At 37.0% G+C, this 18,344-nt stretch overlaps 2 protein-coding genes across 2 annotated transcripts in view; both read right to left on the minus strand.

The window, feature by feature from the left end:
• Positions 1-6,702: 6,702 nt before the first annotated feature.
• On the minus strand, positions 6,703-15,279 carry LOC101299696 (coatomer subunit beta'-1-like). Its single transcript, XM_004287038.1, has 25 exons — positions 15,117-15,279; positions 14,835-14,855; positions 14,671-14,732; positions 14,470-14,524; positions 14,129-14,165; positions 13,722-14,047; positions 13,498-13,629; positions 13,276-13,424; positions 12,677-12,745; positions 12,353-12,503; positions 12,187-12,252; positions 11,374-11,562; positions 10,861-11,001; positions 10,683-10,757; positions 10,393-10,569; positions 10,049-10,140; positions 9,835-9,951; positions 9,578-9,692; positions 9,353-9,424; positions 8,903-9,099; positions 8,719-8,812; positions 8,492-8,598; positions 8,137-8,275; positions 7,570-7,722; positions 6,703-7,047 (listed from the first exon to the last, which is right to left on the minus strand). The coding sequence occupies exons 1-24, from the start codon at positions 15,117-15,119 to the stop codon at positions 7,615-7,617; spliced, it is 2,694 nt and encodes an 897-aa protein (XP_004287086.1). The 5' UTR covers positions 15,120-15,279; the 3' UTR covers positions 6,703-7,047; positions 7,570-7,614.
• Positions 15,280-17,404: 2,125 nt separating this feature from the next.
• The window catches only part of LOC101307052 (probable sulfate transporter 3.5-like), a 3,477-nt gene continuing 2,537 nt past the window's right edge, over positions 17,405-18,344 (minus strand). The window contains exons 9-12 of the mRNA XM_004288644.1: positions 18,006-18,202; positions 17,842-17,915; positions 17,680-17,756; positions 17,405-17,587 (exon numbers count right to left, since the gene is read on the minus strand). Of these exons, the coding sequence (XP_004288692.1) occupies positions 17,405-17,587; positions 17,680-17,756; positions 17,842-17,915; positions 18,006-18,202 (531 nt within the window). The remainder of the gene's footprint in view (positions 17,588-17,679; positions 17,757-17,841; positions 17,916-18,005; positions 18,203-18,344) is intronic.

The raw sequence follows: 18,344 nt of genomic DNA on the forward strand, positions 1-18,344 counted from the left end.
ACAATGAAGACTCGTTGGGTCTTTCTCATTTTCATTTTCGTTAGGTAGTTTTTTTTATCAACCAACGTATTATTTATGAAGGTTTTGTCTTCATCCTCTTCTTACAGTATCTAATTATTATTTGGGGTAGTAACTGGTAAGAAAGTTTTATGCTTCTCTTATCTCTTGTTTTGAGCAGTAGAACAAAATACGCTCTCATTCTGATATAAAACATGTAAATACATACTTGAATTATACTTTTTAACATAGACATATTATTTGATTACATTTGACTATACTTTTGTATCTTCTAGCAATTTACCCCACAATAAGTGTTGCATTGTTCCAAATAACCCAATATTCACTTCATTTAAATACATGAATAGGTTAGGTGTCATTGTCTCGTAGGATTTCCATGTTTGTAGCTCAAGTGCATCATTATCTCAGTATATATTGTCAGTATTCCTTGGCATCAAGTACCTTTTATTTAACTTTAGTTTACCCACTAATCAACATCATCAAAGTAGGTGATGTAAGTAAAATGGTAAAAGTAACTTTTATTTATTCATGAATTGATGAAACTAAACTAAAATGAATCGGGGCATCCGTTACGTTTTCATAAATAGCCGTAACGGTAGCGTTGAAGAAGGTGGGCCGTTATGCACGGTAATCCTGGGCCGCAACCTCATCACGGTTGACGCTGATGCACCATTCGATCACCATAACTGTAGAAAAGCCTCAAACCGGGTGATGCTCGCCGCGTGGCCTTTCCGGAGGTGGGTCCCCGGGTGGCCAGCCGGGTCAAGGCTCGGACACGGTCACACCCCGCCCCATGCAAAAGCCCCGAGAGGGCCCCACGCGTCACGTCGTGCTCGGCTGGATCGTCGGCGTTGAGATGGAAGCGGGCCCCACGTTCGTGTATTGCACCGCGTCGTCGTAACGCGTCCAACACCCACCGTTTGGGATGATAACGAAAAGACTGTTCTACCCCTTAACACCTTTTGAATTTGGAAACGGGAAAAAGGTCACGAGCGCGCCTAACCACCACGGCCACCGTTTTAAATAACGCGCTTTCACTCCTCCACCGCCGTCTCCAGTGGCCTTTTTGCTCTGTAATGTAGGCTTCATAATTTTCGTTATTCATGTTCCGAAACATTATAGAAAGAACGAGAACTCGTATCTAACATTGTGAAGAGAAATATCGTTGTTCGAATATTGATGTTCGGACGGAGGAAAAATATCGTTGTTCGAATTTTGATGTGTGGAGTATTGAGTTTTGATTTTTGATCGATCGAGTAAGTGGAGAGCGCGGCTGCAAATAAGGGTGAGGACATGAGTTGTGTGATGTGATACGATGAAAAATAAGTCGGGCTCCAGTTGTTGTCTGAAAATCTTGTGCATATCATTATGAAAATATTATTAACTTGGACTTATGATTAATGATTTCATGTTTAAAAGCAGAGCCACCGATCCAACTCATATGATGTGATATGATACTGTGGTTTTACTCAGTTCAATTCTTACTGGGTAATATATTACTTGTGCTGAAAGTCTGAAACCCTAAAATAAACGAGAAAGAACCATTCAAACTGTGGACTTTGATTTTTCTGGGTTTGGAAATGCATATGATCATGATCGATGTTTGTTGAGCAGCTTCATTGTTAATGTTTCTGTTGGCATTGTCAACCTCGATACACTGTTGCGAAACGTTGCTTTGGTTTTTCTTCCTATTTTTCTATGAAATGAAGCATCAACAAGTTCTGTTTGGCTTCTCTAATCACAATTATAGATGTATCTAATTGGTATTAATCATCTCTTTCTAGTGAAATGATTAGCATTGTCAACCAATCAAGCCGTCACCTAGCACTCCAAATCAATGGTCAACATTATAAGCAAACAATTCATCACTTGAATTTCAGAGCAATATGCCAATATCATTACGTAATATATCGAGCTGTATCGAAAATTATAGACTTTGAATGAACAATTGCATGTTATACTCTTGCTTATGGCCAAAGCATATACAGTAGTACTCTTGCTCGAATATAAGCTAGCATGTTATTCAGGCTTTCTATATAAGCACCTGATGGCTTACCTTGGGTCATTTTTACCATTAGGGTTTTTGATCATTTTTTTTAAAATACTAACTTTAACGATTTAACCCTGAGTAGTCTGATTATGCCGATCGGTTTTTCTTGAGTCTTTCCCTAACCCTAACCCTAAATTGCTATAAATACACACATCCATCGTCCATTTCGATCACGAGGAATGATGATAAACATGGGAATTCGAATAGGATAGGAGTTGGTGTATTAGGCTATTACTCTATTAGCTATAGCTAGCACTTGAAAATGATATGAGCTAAGTTCGAATAATATGTACACGTCATGAATTGATCAATGTGTATTACAAAACCGTGTGGGACCAATATATTCCACGTCAGATACTTCAGCCAATCGATTAGGACAAATACTTGCCAGCCGGCAAGTCCAGCTGCCCATCACACTTGTCAATTTCTCCCAAGCTCTTATATATATCTCATGCATGTCATTTTCATTTCTTTTTTTGTTTTTTTGTTTTCTATTTACGGATATTTTTCTAATCGATGGATTAACGATCACACAAGAAAATGACGGTAGACGTTTCCAATTTGTTATATGTATCATCAGTTCTACTTGTATCAAAACTTAAACGAATGTCTTATTTCTACAGCTACACATTACCTGTAATGCAATGCATCTTAGGCTTGGATGCTAATGTGTTCGCCACATATTTGTATTGTCCATGATGTTTGCAAACAAAATCAGTTTTGTTTCGACTGCAAAAATCTACTTGTTTTTCTTTTGTCCTGCAGCATAAATCTTGACACGGCATTCATAACGTGCAAGCTAATCTAGATTAAACTCAGAAACTATATACTAATATACAAGTAATTAGTATTAATATTGTGTCATATATAAACTCACACACACTTGCACAGTATCTAATCTGCAGCCTCAATCTCCTTGCAAACTGACCTTGAACAATTCCCTTTTGTCGATGGCAAATTGACAATGCAGTATGTGAATTAGTCAGATTATAGAGATTAATTAGATTATATCTGCTAAGTTTGGCTAAATAACAAAGCCAAGATGCTGCATGTAAATTGGAACCGTCGAATTTGATTTGTTTTATTTTCTGGGTTCATATGGTTAACGTTTCTGCTGGACTTTAAGCAGCTTGTGTGTGATCGATGTAATGTGTGGAAAATTGATGCAAAGTTTGTTGTAGAAGCTGTCTTTACTGACGTCAAGTATATATATGTTCAAACAAACATATCATTTATATATTTCCTTTGACTATGTTCGTCTAATTCGTTTTTCTTTTTTGGTTGCTGCTCTGGTTTAGGTCGTCGTCTCTACTTTGAGCACATCGAATGGCCATCGGAATTAAAATACTGAAAGCCATATATTTGCTTATTTGCTTCTGTAACACTATGTACATGTTTTTCTTTTCAAATTATCATGACGAACTATCTTTTCGTCTATTTAACATTTATCTTGTTGGAAGAACTTGTATGATTTTGTAAATTAGAAATGTAGAATGTAAGGAATTAAATCTAACTTCAGTTGTTTTTACAGTATTGTATCATTGTAGGGGGTGACAAGTCATAAACTCATAAGCCATAACACACATGATCTGCACAAAATGACCAAACTTCATATGTAAACTAAAAAGTTAACTCATTCATTATTATAGAGTAAAATTTGTAAAAAAAAATGTAACACCGCTCATAAAAGACATCATGGATCAATTTTTATAACAAGAAAAAGATTGAGAACACACAAAAGAGTTGTGACCAGAACTTCTCCGCTATGATTGTTACCAATTCGGTCGCAATAGAGAGAGAGAGAGAGAAACACAAAAGAGTTACGTCCGAAACATTTCCGCTATACCAATCTCGAATGAAAGTTAAGAAAAAGAGAAAATGTCATACTTTTTTCATTCCTTGATAGATGATCCAAACTTGCAACCTAATCTGCTACATTGTTCATCTTCATTAGAAACACACCAAAGAACTTCACCTCTGGCCATTTTAGTAGTGTGACTAAAATGAGAAAGCAGCAAAAGAAAATAAATAATGTGTAGACGATAAAATTAAGGCTGCGCAAATTACGGACACAATTCGAGAACGGAATTGAAGCCCAGGAATTGTTTTTGTTGGTAGCTCTCAATCATTTTATTATGAGTTTAATTATGAAGCCTAAAATCGTCGGCAGCCATTTTAGTATTTTGTTTTGTTTTTATGGTGAAATCTGGGTTTGTCTGGGTAGAGCCTGCATTCATATTCGACCCTACATCTGTGCCGTGTTTTCTTCTTCTTTGGGTCCATAACGTTTACGGTAAATGGTAATTCCACATGATTTTATACCCTTTTTCTCTCGTGTTTGTTTTGTCCAACCAATTTCCCATCAAGTCTTCCTCTTCCTCTTCCCCATATTGGTTTTGATCATTTCTGTGCAGCAAAAGTCAAGAAACTCAAATTTTGGCTTGGTACGGGTTACTTGGATTGAGGTTGAAGTTGAAGACATGAAATGTGCAACCGTCGAGTGATTTATGGTTAGTGGATTGTATCAAGAGGTTTCCTCGTTTTAGGTTTAAACCAGATGAATATCATTTACTTCGGAGGTCAAAGTAGTCATAGAGTTTCTATTGTCTTACCATTTCGATAAGAATGATCGAGTTGTCACCTACATGTGTAGAAATTTCGCAAGTGTTCGATCATGAAATATTTAAATCAGACTTTTGATTGTCAGTACCTAGATCATAAATTCTAAATCGAAATAGCGTGAAACAAAATACGTTGAATCAAACTCATACAACGAACAAATGTAACCTTGTTTTATAGATGTTTATACTCGTAAAATTGTCAAACCACAAGAGAACAATTGGTTGGATGAGTATTTATTTGAATATATAGAACAAACTAATGACTTCAAGAACAAACATATGTCAAACCCTAAATTAAGAAACCATTTACTCGACACCAAATGTTAGCTAGCATGTAACAACTTCTAGTAAGGAATCCATGGGAAGGAGGAGAAACGAGACGAGAAGATGAAAATGAAAATCAAGAAGGGCAATGGTCCCTAAATAAGGCGAATACTACAACAACTGTCCCTGTAGCAGTGCCATATGGTGGTCTCTCGTCTTATGATTCTTATCAACAAGGAACTTGGTACCCTTTGCAGATTACAACGAAAATAATTTACCTGCCTTCCCTTGGTGTAAAGGACAGGTCCCCTACAAGTTCCTCTTCTCTATGGGACTGTCCCATCAAATAGAAGACCATTCATTCATAGCTGGATCTGTTATAACTGGTTCTTTGCTTCACTTTACATAAAGTTAAAAATGGGGCAAAAAAATTTGAAAAAAAAGTCGGTTATTCTTCCAGAGAAAGATGAAGGTGATGGATCTTGTTTGCCCTAGTAGGAGGGACAAAATATAAAGCGAATAGAACTGGTTCTTCAAAACTATGTCCACCACTAAAACCTTTCACCTTAAAAGTAGAGCATAATTGGCTTTCCATGAACTGCCATGAAGGATCTGTAAAGCACAAGATGTTGCATGCATCAATTGCACTGCAATGGAAGATGGAACCAACCACCACACACAGTTTTTTACCTATCTGATTTTATGAGCCACCTGTTTTTCTCTGATTTTATGAGCCACCTGATTTTATGAGCCACCTGCTTTTCTCTCGGACTTGAGATTTCAAGATCTGATGCGAGTTCTAAAAATGGTGTTATCTAATGTTCATTAAAAAAAGGCCAATCAGCCATAAAAGAGCTAAAAACATTCTAAAGCAATATAAACTTCTTTTTTGTACCGGACGGTATGTTTTGGTCAGACGATCTGACCGAAAAGCTTCACATTTGTAATGGGGAATAACTGGGGGCATAAGGATGTGTATATATCAATCACTACACAAAAATCATAACCCGGGAAAACTCAAACAACCATAGCTTTAAGCTTTAGCTTCCATGGAGGGTCGTTCCTCTTGCTCAAGGCAGCTGCCATATTTGGTGCCTCTAGGTTTTTTGGGCCTGAGGCGACCGCCTCTTCGACCTCACCTCAGGTCCGAGCCTGCTCGTGTAAGACTTGTGAAAAAGCTACTCGAAACCATTTCTTCCTCTTCAACCATATGTCGGCATAAGAGAACGAGCTGCCATTATTTGGTTTAGTAACACAAGTCTCTTTTGGTTCAACTATATATCTAATTGAGAACGAGCGGCTATTTGGTCCAGTAACATAAGTCTATTTCAGTTCGACAAAATCTCAGTTGTTAAGATCAATTATGCTAAAGTACATATATTCTCTTACATGAGTCTAATCCCATATCATTGTGGAACCTAACCGTGACAAAGTTAGATTCGATACAGACGCACATATATTGATATATAGACCAAGTTGAACAATGCCAGCTCAAAACCCACCCTTACCTGATTGCCTGCCATACATGAATTTATATAAAGCAAATACAATTATTCAGAATAAATATAAGTACGAGCCCATCAATACTTACTATTATAAGCTTAAAACTTCCGACCACATTTGTTCTTTGCAGCTAATATAACTCTGATTAGAAGCAAAACCAAATGATTGGCTATGATTTGGACATTGTTTAAGTATGATTAACCAACTTTACGAAGACCCAAAAACGAATCAACAAGCTAAGCACAAAGAGAAAGGAACAAATTTATATATCAAATGGGATTAACATCGTAATTAACAAACGTTTATTTCCACCGAAACAAAAAAGAAACTTTTTTTTTTTTTTTGCCCCCTTTTCTAATGCCCAACAACACATCATTGTATATGTTACATGTAATCAAGATAGAGATTTCATTTAGCTACAAAATCAAAGGCCACCCGCAGATAGGGGCCCCTGGATGGGTCTCTTTCTGGTGAACCTAATATAAGGTGTGTAATATATAAGTTGTAAAGTAGCACAAGAATATAACTATCCTAATGGAAACTACAAGTACCTTTCCAGGTTGTACATTGGCAAGTTTTACAAGTCACATCCTGCAGAAAAAGGAGAAAGGGAAACTTTCGTAAGAAGTCTATATCTAGAATGATCAAGATGCATGTAAACAATGAGCAAAGCAAAATGGCGTATGGGAGGAAACCAGTTAAGTTAGATATGTAGAGAATATGACATAAGATGGATCCCGCATGATTCAAGGTGAATATAAGATTTGAAACAACAATCCCCTAAAATCATCGAAGGATTAGACTTATATGACTTCTCTACGAATCTCAGAAAAACCATATGCCCAACTCCCAAATGATTTATTAACTTATGAAAATGATCAGATTAAGGAACCAGAAAGTACTTAAAAATAAACACCCAAATATGAACAGTGTCTCATCCAACTCCAAGGTTCTTTCAAGTGAAGATGTAATATATATAATGAGTGACAACTTTATAAATGGAGACTTCACCCGAATACAATGAACACATCATGCGACGAGATGAACCATTCATGAGTAAGTGAGCAAACAGACTAATGAAAACTTAAAACAAAATATTTAAGTTCATCTTACATGAAGATTGATTATATGTTGATGGACTTCTTCAGCATTTGTAGGCTACTCTTCCTCATGGGTGCCATTCACAAGAACAACACCATTCATGGAGTCTGAATCCTCCTCAATGGTATGTTCTTCACCTGGATCTTCTTCATTCTCCTCTACCTCCTGTAACATTGACAAATAGATGTAAAACCTTTAAGTACCCCTTCATACAAAAAAACATCAAGCAAAACGAACAGCAGAATGCTGAAACAAAATTTTTATATTCAACATGTTTACTTCAACTACTCATAAAACAAACTATGTGCAGCATCTAGAATTTGAGAAAATCATAATGTGAAACTGCTTTCATAAGAAAAACATGCACTTTGCCTGAATAATCTTCCCGGAAAGAGAGGAAAACAAAAGAGAAACAAAAGGCTAAGTAAAGTTGCAGATGTGCAAATTCTATTTCTTTGCTATTTTAGTTGTCCCTAGAGTATTAATTTGCATAAAGAATTGTAAGTACATAACTCAAATGAGTATCAGCTTTCCCAATTTTCAGTTCAATAATCTGTTAACTCAGTTGGCTGATTGTACCTCATGATCCAGATCTCCATTTTCAACTGGGGCTGCTTCTTCTTCATCAATGTGCATGCTTTTGAATAATTCAACAAGGCTGCTAGCTGGCTTCTCAGAAGCATAGACTGGGTACTGTTCAGCTGGTTGATAATTGCCACTGCAAAAGACATAGACAAAGCAATCCAGTCAATTTACATGCATAGGGCACAAAATGATTTATCAACGACCAATAACTTCAGTAAGGTTCTGAAAATACTGCACCACCTATCAGTAACTATGGTGATATCTACTGGAGCGCAACAAACTCAGACAATGTGTTAATGTCCCATTATTCATGACCATAACATTGAACAGGAAAGTGAATTGTGGATACCTGGTTTCAGTGCGGTTAGACTCAAGGGAAAGAGAAATCTCCCAGTCCTCAAACAAATTAGGATATTCTTTGGGATCTGCCAAAGATTCTGCAGCTCTTTTATTAACCTGTCATATGGCAAATAAAAGCACATGGTTAATATATATTGAATTGCTTCATTTGGTGACTATGCATTTTCCAAAATAAAGGTTCGTATCATAAACTGAAAAAGGGACTAGAAGTTAGACCTTGTTCAGGTCATTTCTCCAGATTGAAACTATCTCTGACACCTTGCTGGGTAGGTAAGATCGTGCCATCAATGCTGCTTCAGGTATCCGCTCACTGTAAGGAGAGATGTAAATACTTCAACAAACAAGCATCAAAATACATGGAAAAGTTGAGTGATCATCATTTTGTTAAATAAAAGATTACCTATCTAGCAACAGCTGGATGCATTCTTCCAATTTACCCAGCATGAACAAACAAAGGAATGCAACATTATTCTTTCCTTGCTCTTTAGCAAGTGAAGCAAGTTTTGATATTCCTTGAGCATCTCCAAGAGAAGAATACAGAAGTAACAAGCCAGAATAGTCCAGTCCATGTAATAGGCAATCTTCAGCAAGTTCTAACTGCATAATCCATTCAAGGGTATGGATAAAGATTTGGATGTACCATATAAAATGCAGGCATAATTGCATAACTGATGTATAACGGAAGGTTTAACTGATAGTAAGAGTGTACAGTAATATCAAACACAAAGCACAGTAGGAATGAGAATTCCCAATCACGATGGATAGATGAATGACTCTTTAGGTGCGAGTGCAAATGAGGTCTTCAAGTTTATTTATAAGAATTCGACAGAAGACACATGTAAAGATATACCTTCCCAGAGGACAGAGCTAAATCTCCCAGCTGCTTCCATTTGGATTCACTCTGTGCTTTAGTAGCAATTTCCTATCAGCAAAAGAAGAAAAACGTAAAAAACTTCAAACAAGCAGATACAACTGAACATAAGTTTTGTGTACAAATGAATTGAGCACCAGTGTAGAAGTAAGCTCCAGAGCAAAGCTTTCTACCAACTCAGCCATAAGAGTAAAAGATTCTTACCTTTGCAATCTCTAGATTACCCAGCTGTATAGCAAGATCAAATTTGTAGTCAGGATCTGTAGCCACTTCCAGTGCATCCTCCAACATCCCACGAGATTCCAAAAATCGGGCCACACTGAAGGCAAAACAAGACTTACAACATAACCCTCCAACCAATAAAATCATATGTAACATGCTTGTACCAGTCTACCAATAATTAGTACCTACATCTAACATTGATTGATGCACAACAATTTGCGATTGCAAAATCTTCCTACCTGTTATGTTGCTCTTGGGGAATTGTAGGAAAAATCTCTTTGGCACGCTCTAAATCTCCACGCATAACAAGTGTCTTGTACTCAATCAAGCTGAGAAGCAAGGAGTATCCCATGACACTGCATAAACAACAACAACAACAAAAAATAGAGATTAAGATTTAGAATAACCAAGACACAATTCATTAAGAACTGCAGCTTGCAAGAAAAAACTCACTTGAACTCTTTATCAATAAGAAAAAGACGACTTTGATTGGCAAGATATCCCAACAAGTACATGGGCCGGTCCAAATGAAACATTGTGGTCACCTGAAAAAGTTGCACCAACTCAAAATACCTTCCTTATCTTGAATAAATATAAAGCAAACATTTTCTAATATGTTCTGAAAACTAAAGCAGAAGGGGGACAAGAGATTCAAATATTCAGCTCAGGTGGGTTAAAAGAGTGGTAACAATATTTTCACATGTCGTATATCAATTTTATTAGAATATACTGTTTCAAGAATTCTCAAGTACAATAGCTATTATGAACTTATTCTAAAAGCTAGAAAGGTCATATACCTCTCCACCAACACAGTAGTTGAGCCGCCAGGAGGAGTTATTATAAACAAAACAGTCGCCAACCCATAATCCAGTTCGGACACGCTCGTTTATCTCAAAGAGGAGCTCAAAAGCATCTTCAACACCTAGTTCATCAACTGGCCTTCCACTCTCAAAATAAGAAGAGACTATATCCCTCTGCAATAACCAAAATAAGTCAGCTATGTGAACTATTTCTACAAACATGCGTAGAAAAGAACTGAGAAACATTTAATAAAGGATATGAAAGCTTGAAAAGGAAGAGCTCTTACATCATATTTCAGAATGTAAAATGATGAATCACTAGCAATGGCCACCAGATCACCGCTATCAGCCCAATAAACATTCTAGAACAATCAAATAAACCAAAGGAAAACATAAGATTACTATCGGCATGGCCAGAATCAGACGCTTGACAGTGATATTGTTCCAAGTGGTGTTAGTGGATACCTTCACATTGACATCAATTCGTCTAATCAATCTGCAATCCACCCAGTCATAGAAGCAGACAAAGTCATTTGAACACATTGCCAATAGTGTCCCCCCATAAATGTGTTCAACAGAAAATGTTGGTCGAATATTCTTCTTTTCCTGCACGGTAACTACCAGTTTAACTCCAAACCTATCCACTCAGCAAACTTTTTATTACTGAAAAGTAATTATCTGTTTTATGCAAGAGCTAAATCTGCCATCAGCAAGTGCAGCCCTGCTGATAACTATTCACACATCTGAGTTCCAAATTTGCATCATTCAGATACCATTGCTCAAAGTTTATGATATCTTCTCTAATTCGGTGGTAAATTTGCAGTCCTTACTCAACCAGACTACTTCTAGACATCACATGTTGCCAAGCCAAGAGAGACAAAACAATAAGAATCGTTTTCATGAAAGAGGCATTTACCAATCACTTGCAAAAATAGTCTAATAGAGTCAAGGATATATTTATTCTGTAAGCTTCAATACCTGGAATGTTTTGCTGAAAATTTTGATCTTTGATGTCGTTTCCCTAACAGCATATTCTCCGTCTGACGACCAGACAAACTCCAATGCGGAGCCAAAGGATCTATTTCTCCATGCTAGAGCCGTGTATATTATGTACTCTCCATCTCCACAAACAACAACAAACCTTCCATTGGGGTTGTGCTTCAAATTCTGAAATAAAATACCATATAAAACTCAACAATGCATCTAATACGCATTTTCTGCTTGAAATCTGAAATGCAGTGGTTACAAGGAGATGAAAGTTTCCTATTTTGGGAGTTTCCGATTAAATTGATAAAGATTTAGTATATATTCAAAAATTGGCCTTTATATTTGCGAGTCGAGAACCATGCAATTATGCCTCATGAAATAATCACAAGAAGATCAATCGAAATAAAGTATCAAAATTAAATTAATTTAAGGGTGCCAATGCAACTGCACTTATACCCACATACGTTAAAGCCAAAATGAGCCAGAGGACAATGAGGGAGTGGGGATAAGAGTATTATTTCCTTGTTACACATGTTCCCAACTCTAACCTAACCCTCTCATGTTGAAAGATATTGAGGTGATATAGAAATACATTCAGGGTAATGGTTCATAGTTACTGAGCTGGTGTCCCATGTACCATCATAGCAAAGTGGAAATTTCTATTTACTATTAACAAGATTTATATCTCAGAAAAGGAAGTAGAAACTTCGGAAGAAGGCTAATGAGCTAGGCAGGCTGGCATGACACAACTATAATGACATCATTATCAACTATATTAAAGATTCCTCAAACATAGATACTTACTTGAGGATAAAGATCACAGGTTCCCAACTCCTTCACGGCCAATGGTAACCTTTCTCCATCTGTAATCTGAATTTTAGAACAATAGGATAATATTCAATTCAACTGATACAAATAATCCTAGGACCATTGCAAAGAAACATGGAAGTTTGAGGCAGGGAGATTGAACCTCAAAATCTGCTCCCACACTTTTGATATTCACAGTTTGGATTTCATTATGCTTGGCCCAGATTATTTTCCCACTACTATCCATGCTAGCAACTGGCACTTCTCTACCAATTTTTACCAAAATGGTTCCTTCGTCATAACCAATAACAATCCTGCATACGTAGAAGACATGAATAATATCATTGTATCAAAACAATAACAACTGTGAACATAATTCCAACTTGCCAAGGGTATCATAATAAAGATGTCTTGGTTTTACTCAATCTACCTCAAGCATTGCACATGTAGAAAAATAGATAATTGAAAATAGAAATAAAGAGCTTACCGACGTGATCCTTTCATATACCCAAAAGCCCAAACACGTTCCAGCCCATAATTCAAGGTGTTTTCAAGCCTGCAAAGTAATTTCAATTTCAGTTTATTTTTTTCTTTTAAACTTTTCCGTGAGACAAGTAATGATCACTTCATTACTTCATAGACAACAGAAAACTGAAAACTATGCAGAGATCTAAAGAACAGAGCAATAGTCTATCTTTAAAAAGCAAAGTTAATCTCATTACTGCTATATGACCATTCACTAGAGAGCTAAAAAGAGTTCAAAACAGATGATACAATAGGCTCAGCTGCATGGTTTGCCCATATGTCCAGAACAACAGTGACAAAGACAGACAAAAATGAAAAGAATGTAAGACCTACAATTCAATTTCATATCCCTTTAAAAGATGGATGAGGGTTGCTACCTTCAAAGTTTTAACCAAAGTTTATAGGTGAATTCAGTCCAGGTAAGACTTCACTTTCTAAGTCCTTAACAATTCAATAAAAAACAAATCGACCCTTGGAAAATAAACTGAAGAGTTGACAGAACAAACAGGACCTTTATTTGAAATAGCTTAAACACAGTCTGTATTTGTAATTCAAAGTTACCTGTAAGTGGTCGAATGCCAAATCCTAACAGTTCCATCCTCAGAACCAGTAATTATAATCGGAAGTTCAGGGTGGAAGCATACTGCAGATACATTATGAGTGTGTCCTTCAAGTGTCTGAACACAACTTTTGGTTTGATAGTCCCATACCTAATTACATAAACTCGAATTATAGAATATACATGAAATTCAACAACTGAAGTGTCCGGATGATATTGTATACCTTTGCAGTATGATCATCAGATCCTGTGATTAAGTACGGCTTATCACCACCAGTGAAGTAATCAACGCAATTCACTCCTTTCAGGTGGGCGTCCAATGTAAAGTTTGGGTCAGGCGAGCCAAGATTCCAAATCTGGTAACAGGAAGGTGACAAGCAATTAATATTACGTACAAATGATTTTCCAAAACATAACGTACAAAGGTTATTAAGGAGAAAAACTGCACCTTTACAGTGTGATCGAGGGAAGCACTCGCAAAAGTGTTGGTGTCTTTGGGATTAAATGTCACTTGCATGACATAGTGAGAATGCCCTTCAAATATCTGAGTACACATCCACCCTTTTTCCCAGTCCCACAGTTTGATGAGCATGTCATCAGAAGATGATAAAACATATGGAAGCGTGGGATGGACAGCCACACATCTAATGTAGTCAGTGTGCGCCTCGAAGACTTTAACCTTATCCATGGTATTGTAATTGTATACGCGTAAACACATGTCATCGGCTGCAGCAACTACCCATTGCTTTCGTGTTACAAATTTTGCTGACCGAACTGCAAATAAAAAGTTTGGACAACAATCAGTTTTCATCTTATAAGCATTGAAGCTAATAGAAAAACCAATGTGTGTAGTACCTGGCAATTCAGAGACTTCAAATGACTTAGCCATAGTCTGTAATACAAAAGTTACATTTCAGTCAGGACTACTCTGATCCTCGGAACATTTTACAGTCAATAGCATAATTTTCATATATACAATCCAGTTTCACTTTTACGTAGATGCCAAAGCCTAATAAAGAACCGATAACAAGTACGTCCGAGTGACCTATTTCCAAATTTTGTTTTTACAAAAATGATTTAAACTCTAGCACAAGCAAGGACCATGTACATTCTTACCAACAAAAATGTAAGAGAAGGGATAGCACATTAAGGCCGTAGCAAAACTACAACTAGACTATTGGATAAATGGCACAAACCTGTGACTGGTAGTTCAAGATATACACGGTCCCTGAGTACAGACTTGCAAGGATCCTACACCATACAAACACATTAACAAATCAGATCACCGAAAACATAACTACCACAATGTATTAGCAAGCATTTCCAAAACTACATTCGCATGCACCAGAAACATCAAAATGCCACAATCTAAGAGCAATGCGAGAGCGTAACGTTACCATGGTTCAGTTGGATGTAGATCCAAAGACTTCACTCTCTCGGATCTTTGCGCAAACTTACGCTAAAAAATCAGCACATTATGTAAGCAAACAATCGAAATCGCAAGCTCAAATCGAAAATCGATAACACAAAAACTCAAACAGAGCTGAAGCAAAAGCTATACCTTAATGTCAAGCCTGAGAGGCTGCGAAGATTACGAAGTTTCCGGCACCAACCACACACATTGCACCAAAGATAATCAGTTAGAAACTCCATTGAATCAAATCGTGAAAGCTAAAAAACTAAGTGGGTAGAGTCAGTCAATGATAGAACAACAGCAATTTAGGCTCGGTTTTGAAATCGCGTTTGCGCAATTCAAACGCATCGATTGAAACTCGAGAGTGTGTGAAAATATGCGAGGCATTTTCAGATCTAAAGCAGAATTTCGAAATCGAGAGAGGTTTACCATTGTTTTGCGTGGTGGAGACGACCAGCTTGGAGCGGAGGAGTTGATGCAGAGCGAGGTGGAGACAGAAGGGACGGAGATCGAAGCTGAAAGAGTGATAGGGTCTCTCTCTGGATCAGAGAGAGAAGAGAGAGAGAGAGATAGAGAGAGAGAGATGGGAGAAGCAGAGTCGATTAGTTTTCGTAGCGACTGTGAGTCTCTGAAACTGAAGAGCGAGCGAGATCGCCAACAAGGTAGAGTGGGCCACTAATATGGGCTTTGATACGCTCTTACCAAAATCGCATTGGGCTTAATGTGGGTCGATTTTTTTTCTCTCTCTCTCTTTTGGCAGAGGATATTGAGATCTTTTTCTTAACACCGACGATTAGGTTTAGTAACATAAGTTATTTGTAGGGGTTTGGTTGTTGTACGCACGTATGCCATGCATAACTAACATGGGAGGGTGGGAAGGGAGCACGGGTAGTAGGGGTGCTGGGTTTTGCCTGTAAAGGCTGCCGCTGGTTTGTAAGCCATACAAATCTGTATGGCAGAATTTTCCGTTTTGTAGAGCTTAGAAGGTTATTTGTGCTTCTCAAACCAATCCAATAGCTTGTTTGTGAAGATCCTAAACCAAATTGAATGATCCTCTTTTGGTTGATCAGCAATTTCAAGAATTCTCATGCTGCATAAAGTTACTTTCTTAGAATTATTCGTTTTGATAACGTTATGTAAAATAAAAATTAAGTGAGTACGACTTAAGTCAGACAACTAGTCATTTTACAATCCAACGAAAATAAGACGGGATATAGGAACTTTGTGTAACTATAGTAGTAGAGTGATGTGAATTAGGTATTCCTAATGAGTTTGTATGGAAATGTAAACTATGTACTCTCTTTGTCTCTTAGAAAGTTAGAATCAATGAGATGTGATATAACTGTGATCATGATATTGGAAGACCATATTGGACGTCAGAAAATTGTTGTATGCTTCGTGTGAAACATGTCAAAAATGTATAGCTAGCATTTGATGTTTAATTAGTTTCTTTTCAACCAAAGGAAAAAACTTTCATTCCCAAATGATGACCATAATTACTTCATTTCATCTAAGAGAGACAAGTAGAGGTGATGGTAAGCTGCTCGTGAATATTGATTTTGCCCGGGTTTAATGGACATATATATATAGCCCTTCTCGGTTGCGGACGTCCGCACCAACGGTTTTAGTGCGGATTTCCATTTTTGCACCACTTTCCGATCGAATTTCCTCATCTCCACCGTCTAGTATCTAGATAATATTGTGTAAATTATCTCCGTAAAATTTCAGCCAATTTGGTGATCGTTAAGGCCCTCAAACTCGAGTTTTTCTGATATGAACACAACCGGACAGAATTCAATCCGTCTATTTGTTTTTTGAGTTTGAGGGCCTTAACGATCACTAAATTGGCTGAAATTTTACAAAGATGATCTACACAATATTATCTAGATATTTGACGGTGGAAATGAGGAAATTCGATTGAAAAGTGGTGCAAAAATGGAAATCCGCACAAAAAAATTGGTGCGGACGTCCGCAGCTGAGAAAATCCGTGTATATATATATATCAGGGCCCCTCCAATGAGGGATCCCTTTTTTTTGTTCATTTATAGAAATAGATCATTTGACGAACTTTTCGATCACAAAATCAAATCTTCACCGTTCAATTTGTTGGGCTATATGAGTAGATCATTTCTACAAATTTTCAGAAAATTTAGTGATCGTTAAGTCATCCAAGTGAGAGATTTATTTTTAATAATCTTGAACGGTGTAGGTTTGACATAAGTGTTAAGTTTTTTGTTTTAATCTCAGCCATCTAAACCCATTAAAAAACAGATCTAATGGTGTGGACCTATCCCTAAAAGTGAAAAAAAATAGGGATCCCTCATTGAAAGGGCCCTGATATATAGTACTATATATATATATATATATATATATATATATATATATATATATATATATATATATATATAAAAGAAGGGCAATTACTGATATAAGTGATATTACTGGACCTAGCTATATATATGATTGGATTGGATGATTACATGGAAGACTGAGAGTGCTAGAGTTTAATCCAAGATTGATTGCTATAACAAAGAGAACAAACAAGCAAAGTATCTGATTTAGAAATTAAAAATCCAAATTACACGAACTTAATTTACTTAAATTCAAACTGTAAAAACCTAGCTAGCTACCACTGTAATGCTTTATTCCCACTAAACACAAATCATACTTCACTGAAAAACAAAAGGGACGACACTAGCTAGCCAGCCAAAATGATGTTAAACATCATCAGAAAGATGAGGTGATGAACCACTGTCTTCAGTCGACCTGTCAAGCGCGAACCTGCACGATTCGACTGCATCCTCCACGGTCAAGTACACATTCTCCTTCCCGATCTTGTCTAACACATTTGATAATATCATCTTCTCCATCACCTTCACTCTCGGGTTAATTAGTCCCATCTGAAAAACAGAAACAAAATAATGTATTTATTAGGGTTCTGGTTTATCTGTAATCGAGTTGATCGATGAACGTACTGATGAAGAACACTAACCTTAATGCCCTTTACAGCTAGGGTTTTACGTATCTCGTCCAGTGTTGAAAGGCTAGGTTGATCAATGGTGAGGACTCCTGAAAAAAGAAAATGAAACTCATCAGTATAAGAAAAGAAAATAGATAATAGATATAGAAACAGAATTAGCCTAATGAATCGAACCGGATAACTCGAGCAAGACGTGCTCAATAACATCTCTGGTACTGTTTTGCTCATCACGAATCCATCTCAGAATCCTGCAAGAAAATTAACCAACCATGCAATGCTAGTACTGCGAATATATATATGTATCTATTTGAACTGAATGTAGGAATATATATACATACCTCTCTCGAATGTAGTTGCCATTTGCACAGTACATGGGGGAGCCAATTTGGAGGACAAGGATACCTTTATGTCTTGTTCCTTCTGGATACTGGGTGGCGTCACGATACAAAGACATGTCTGATAGGTTCACTTTGCCAAGCTTACAAGTGCCAGGCCTAGCCACATACAGCAGTGATCTCATGAGACCAAGTGCGACCTGAAAATTTACCGCCAGAAATGACAGATGTCTTTACATTCAAGGGATAATATAAGTGATTTGCAGACCGTTTTTGTTTAATGCAGCTGAGAGAGAGAGAGAGAGAGAGAGAGAGAGAGAGAGAGAGAGAGAGAGAGTAGGT

The sequence above is a fragment of the Fragaria vesca genome, linkage group LG1 (genome assembly GCF_000184155.1).
Source record: "Fragaria vesca subsp. vesca linkage group LG1, FraVesHawaii_1.0, whole genome shotgun sequence".
NCBI lineage: Eukaryota > Viridiplantae > Streptophyta > Magnoliopsida > Rosales > Rosaceae > Fragaria > Fragaria vesca.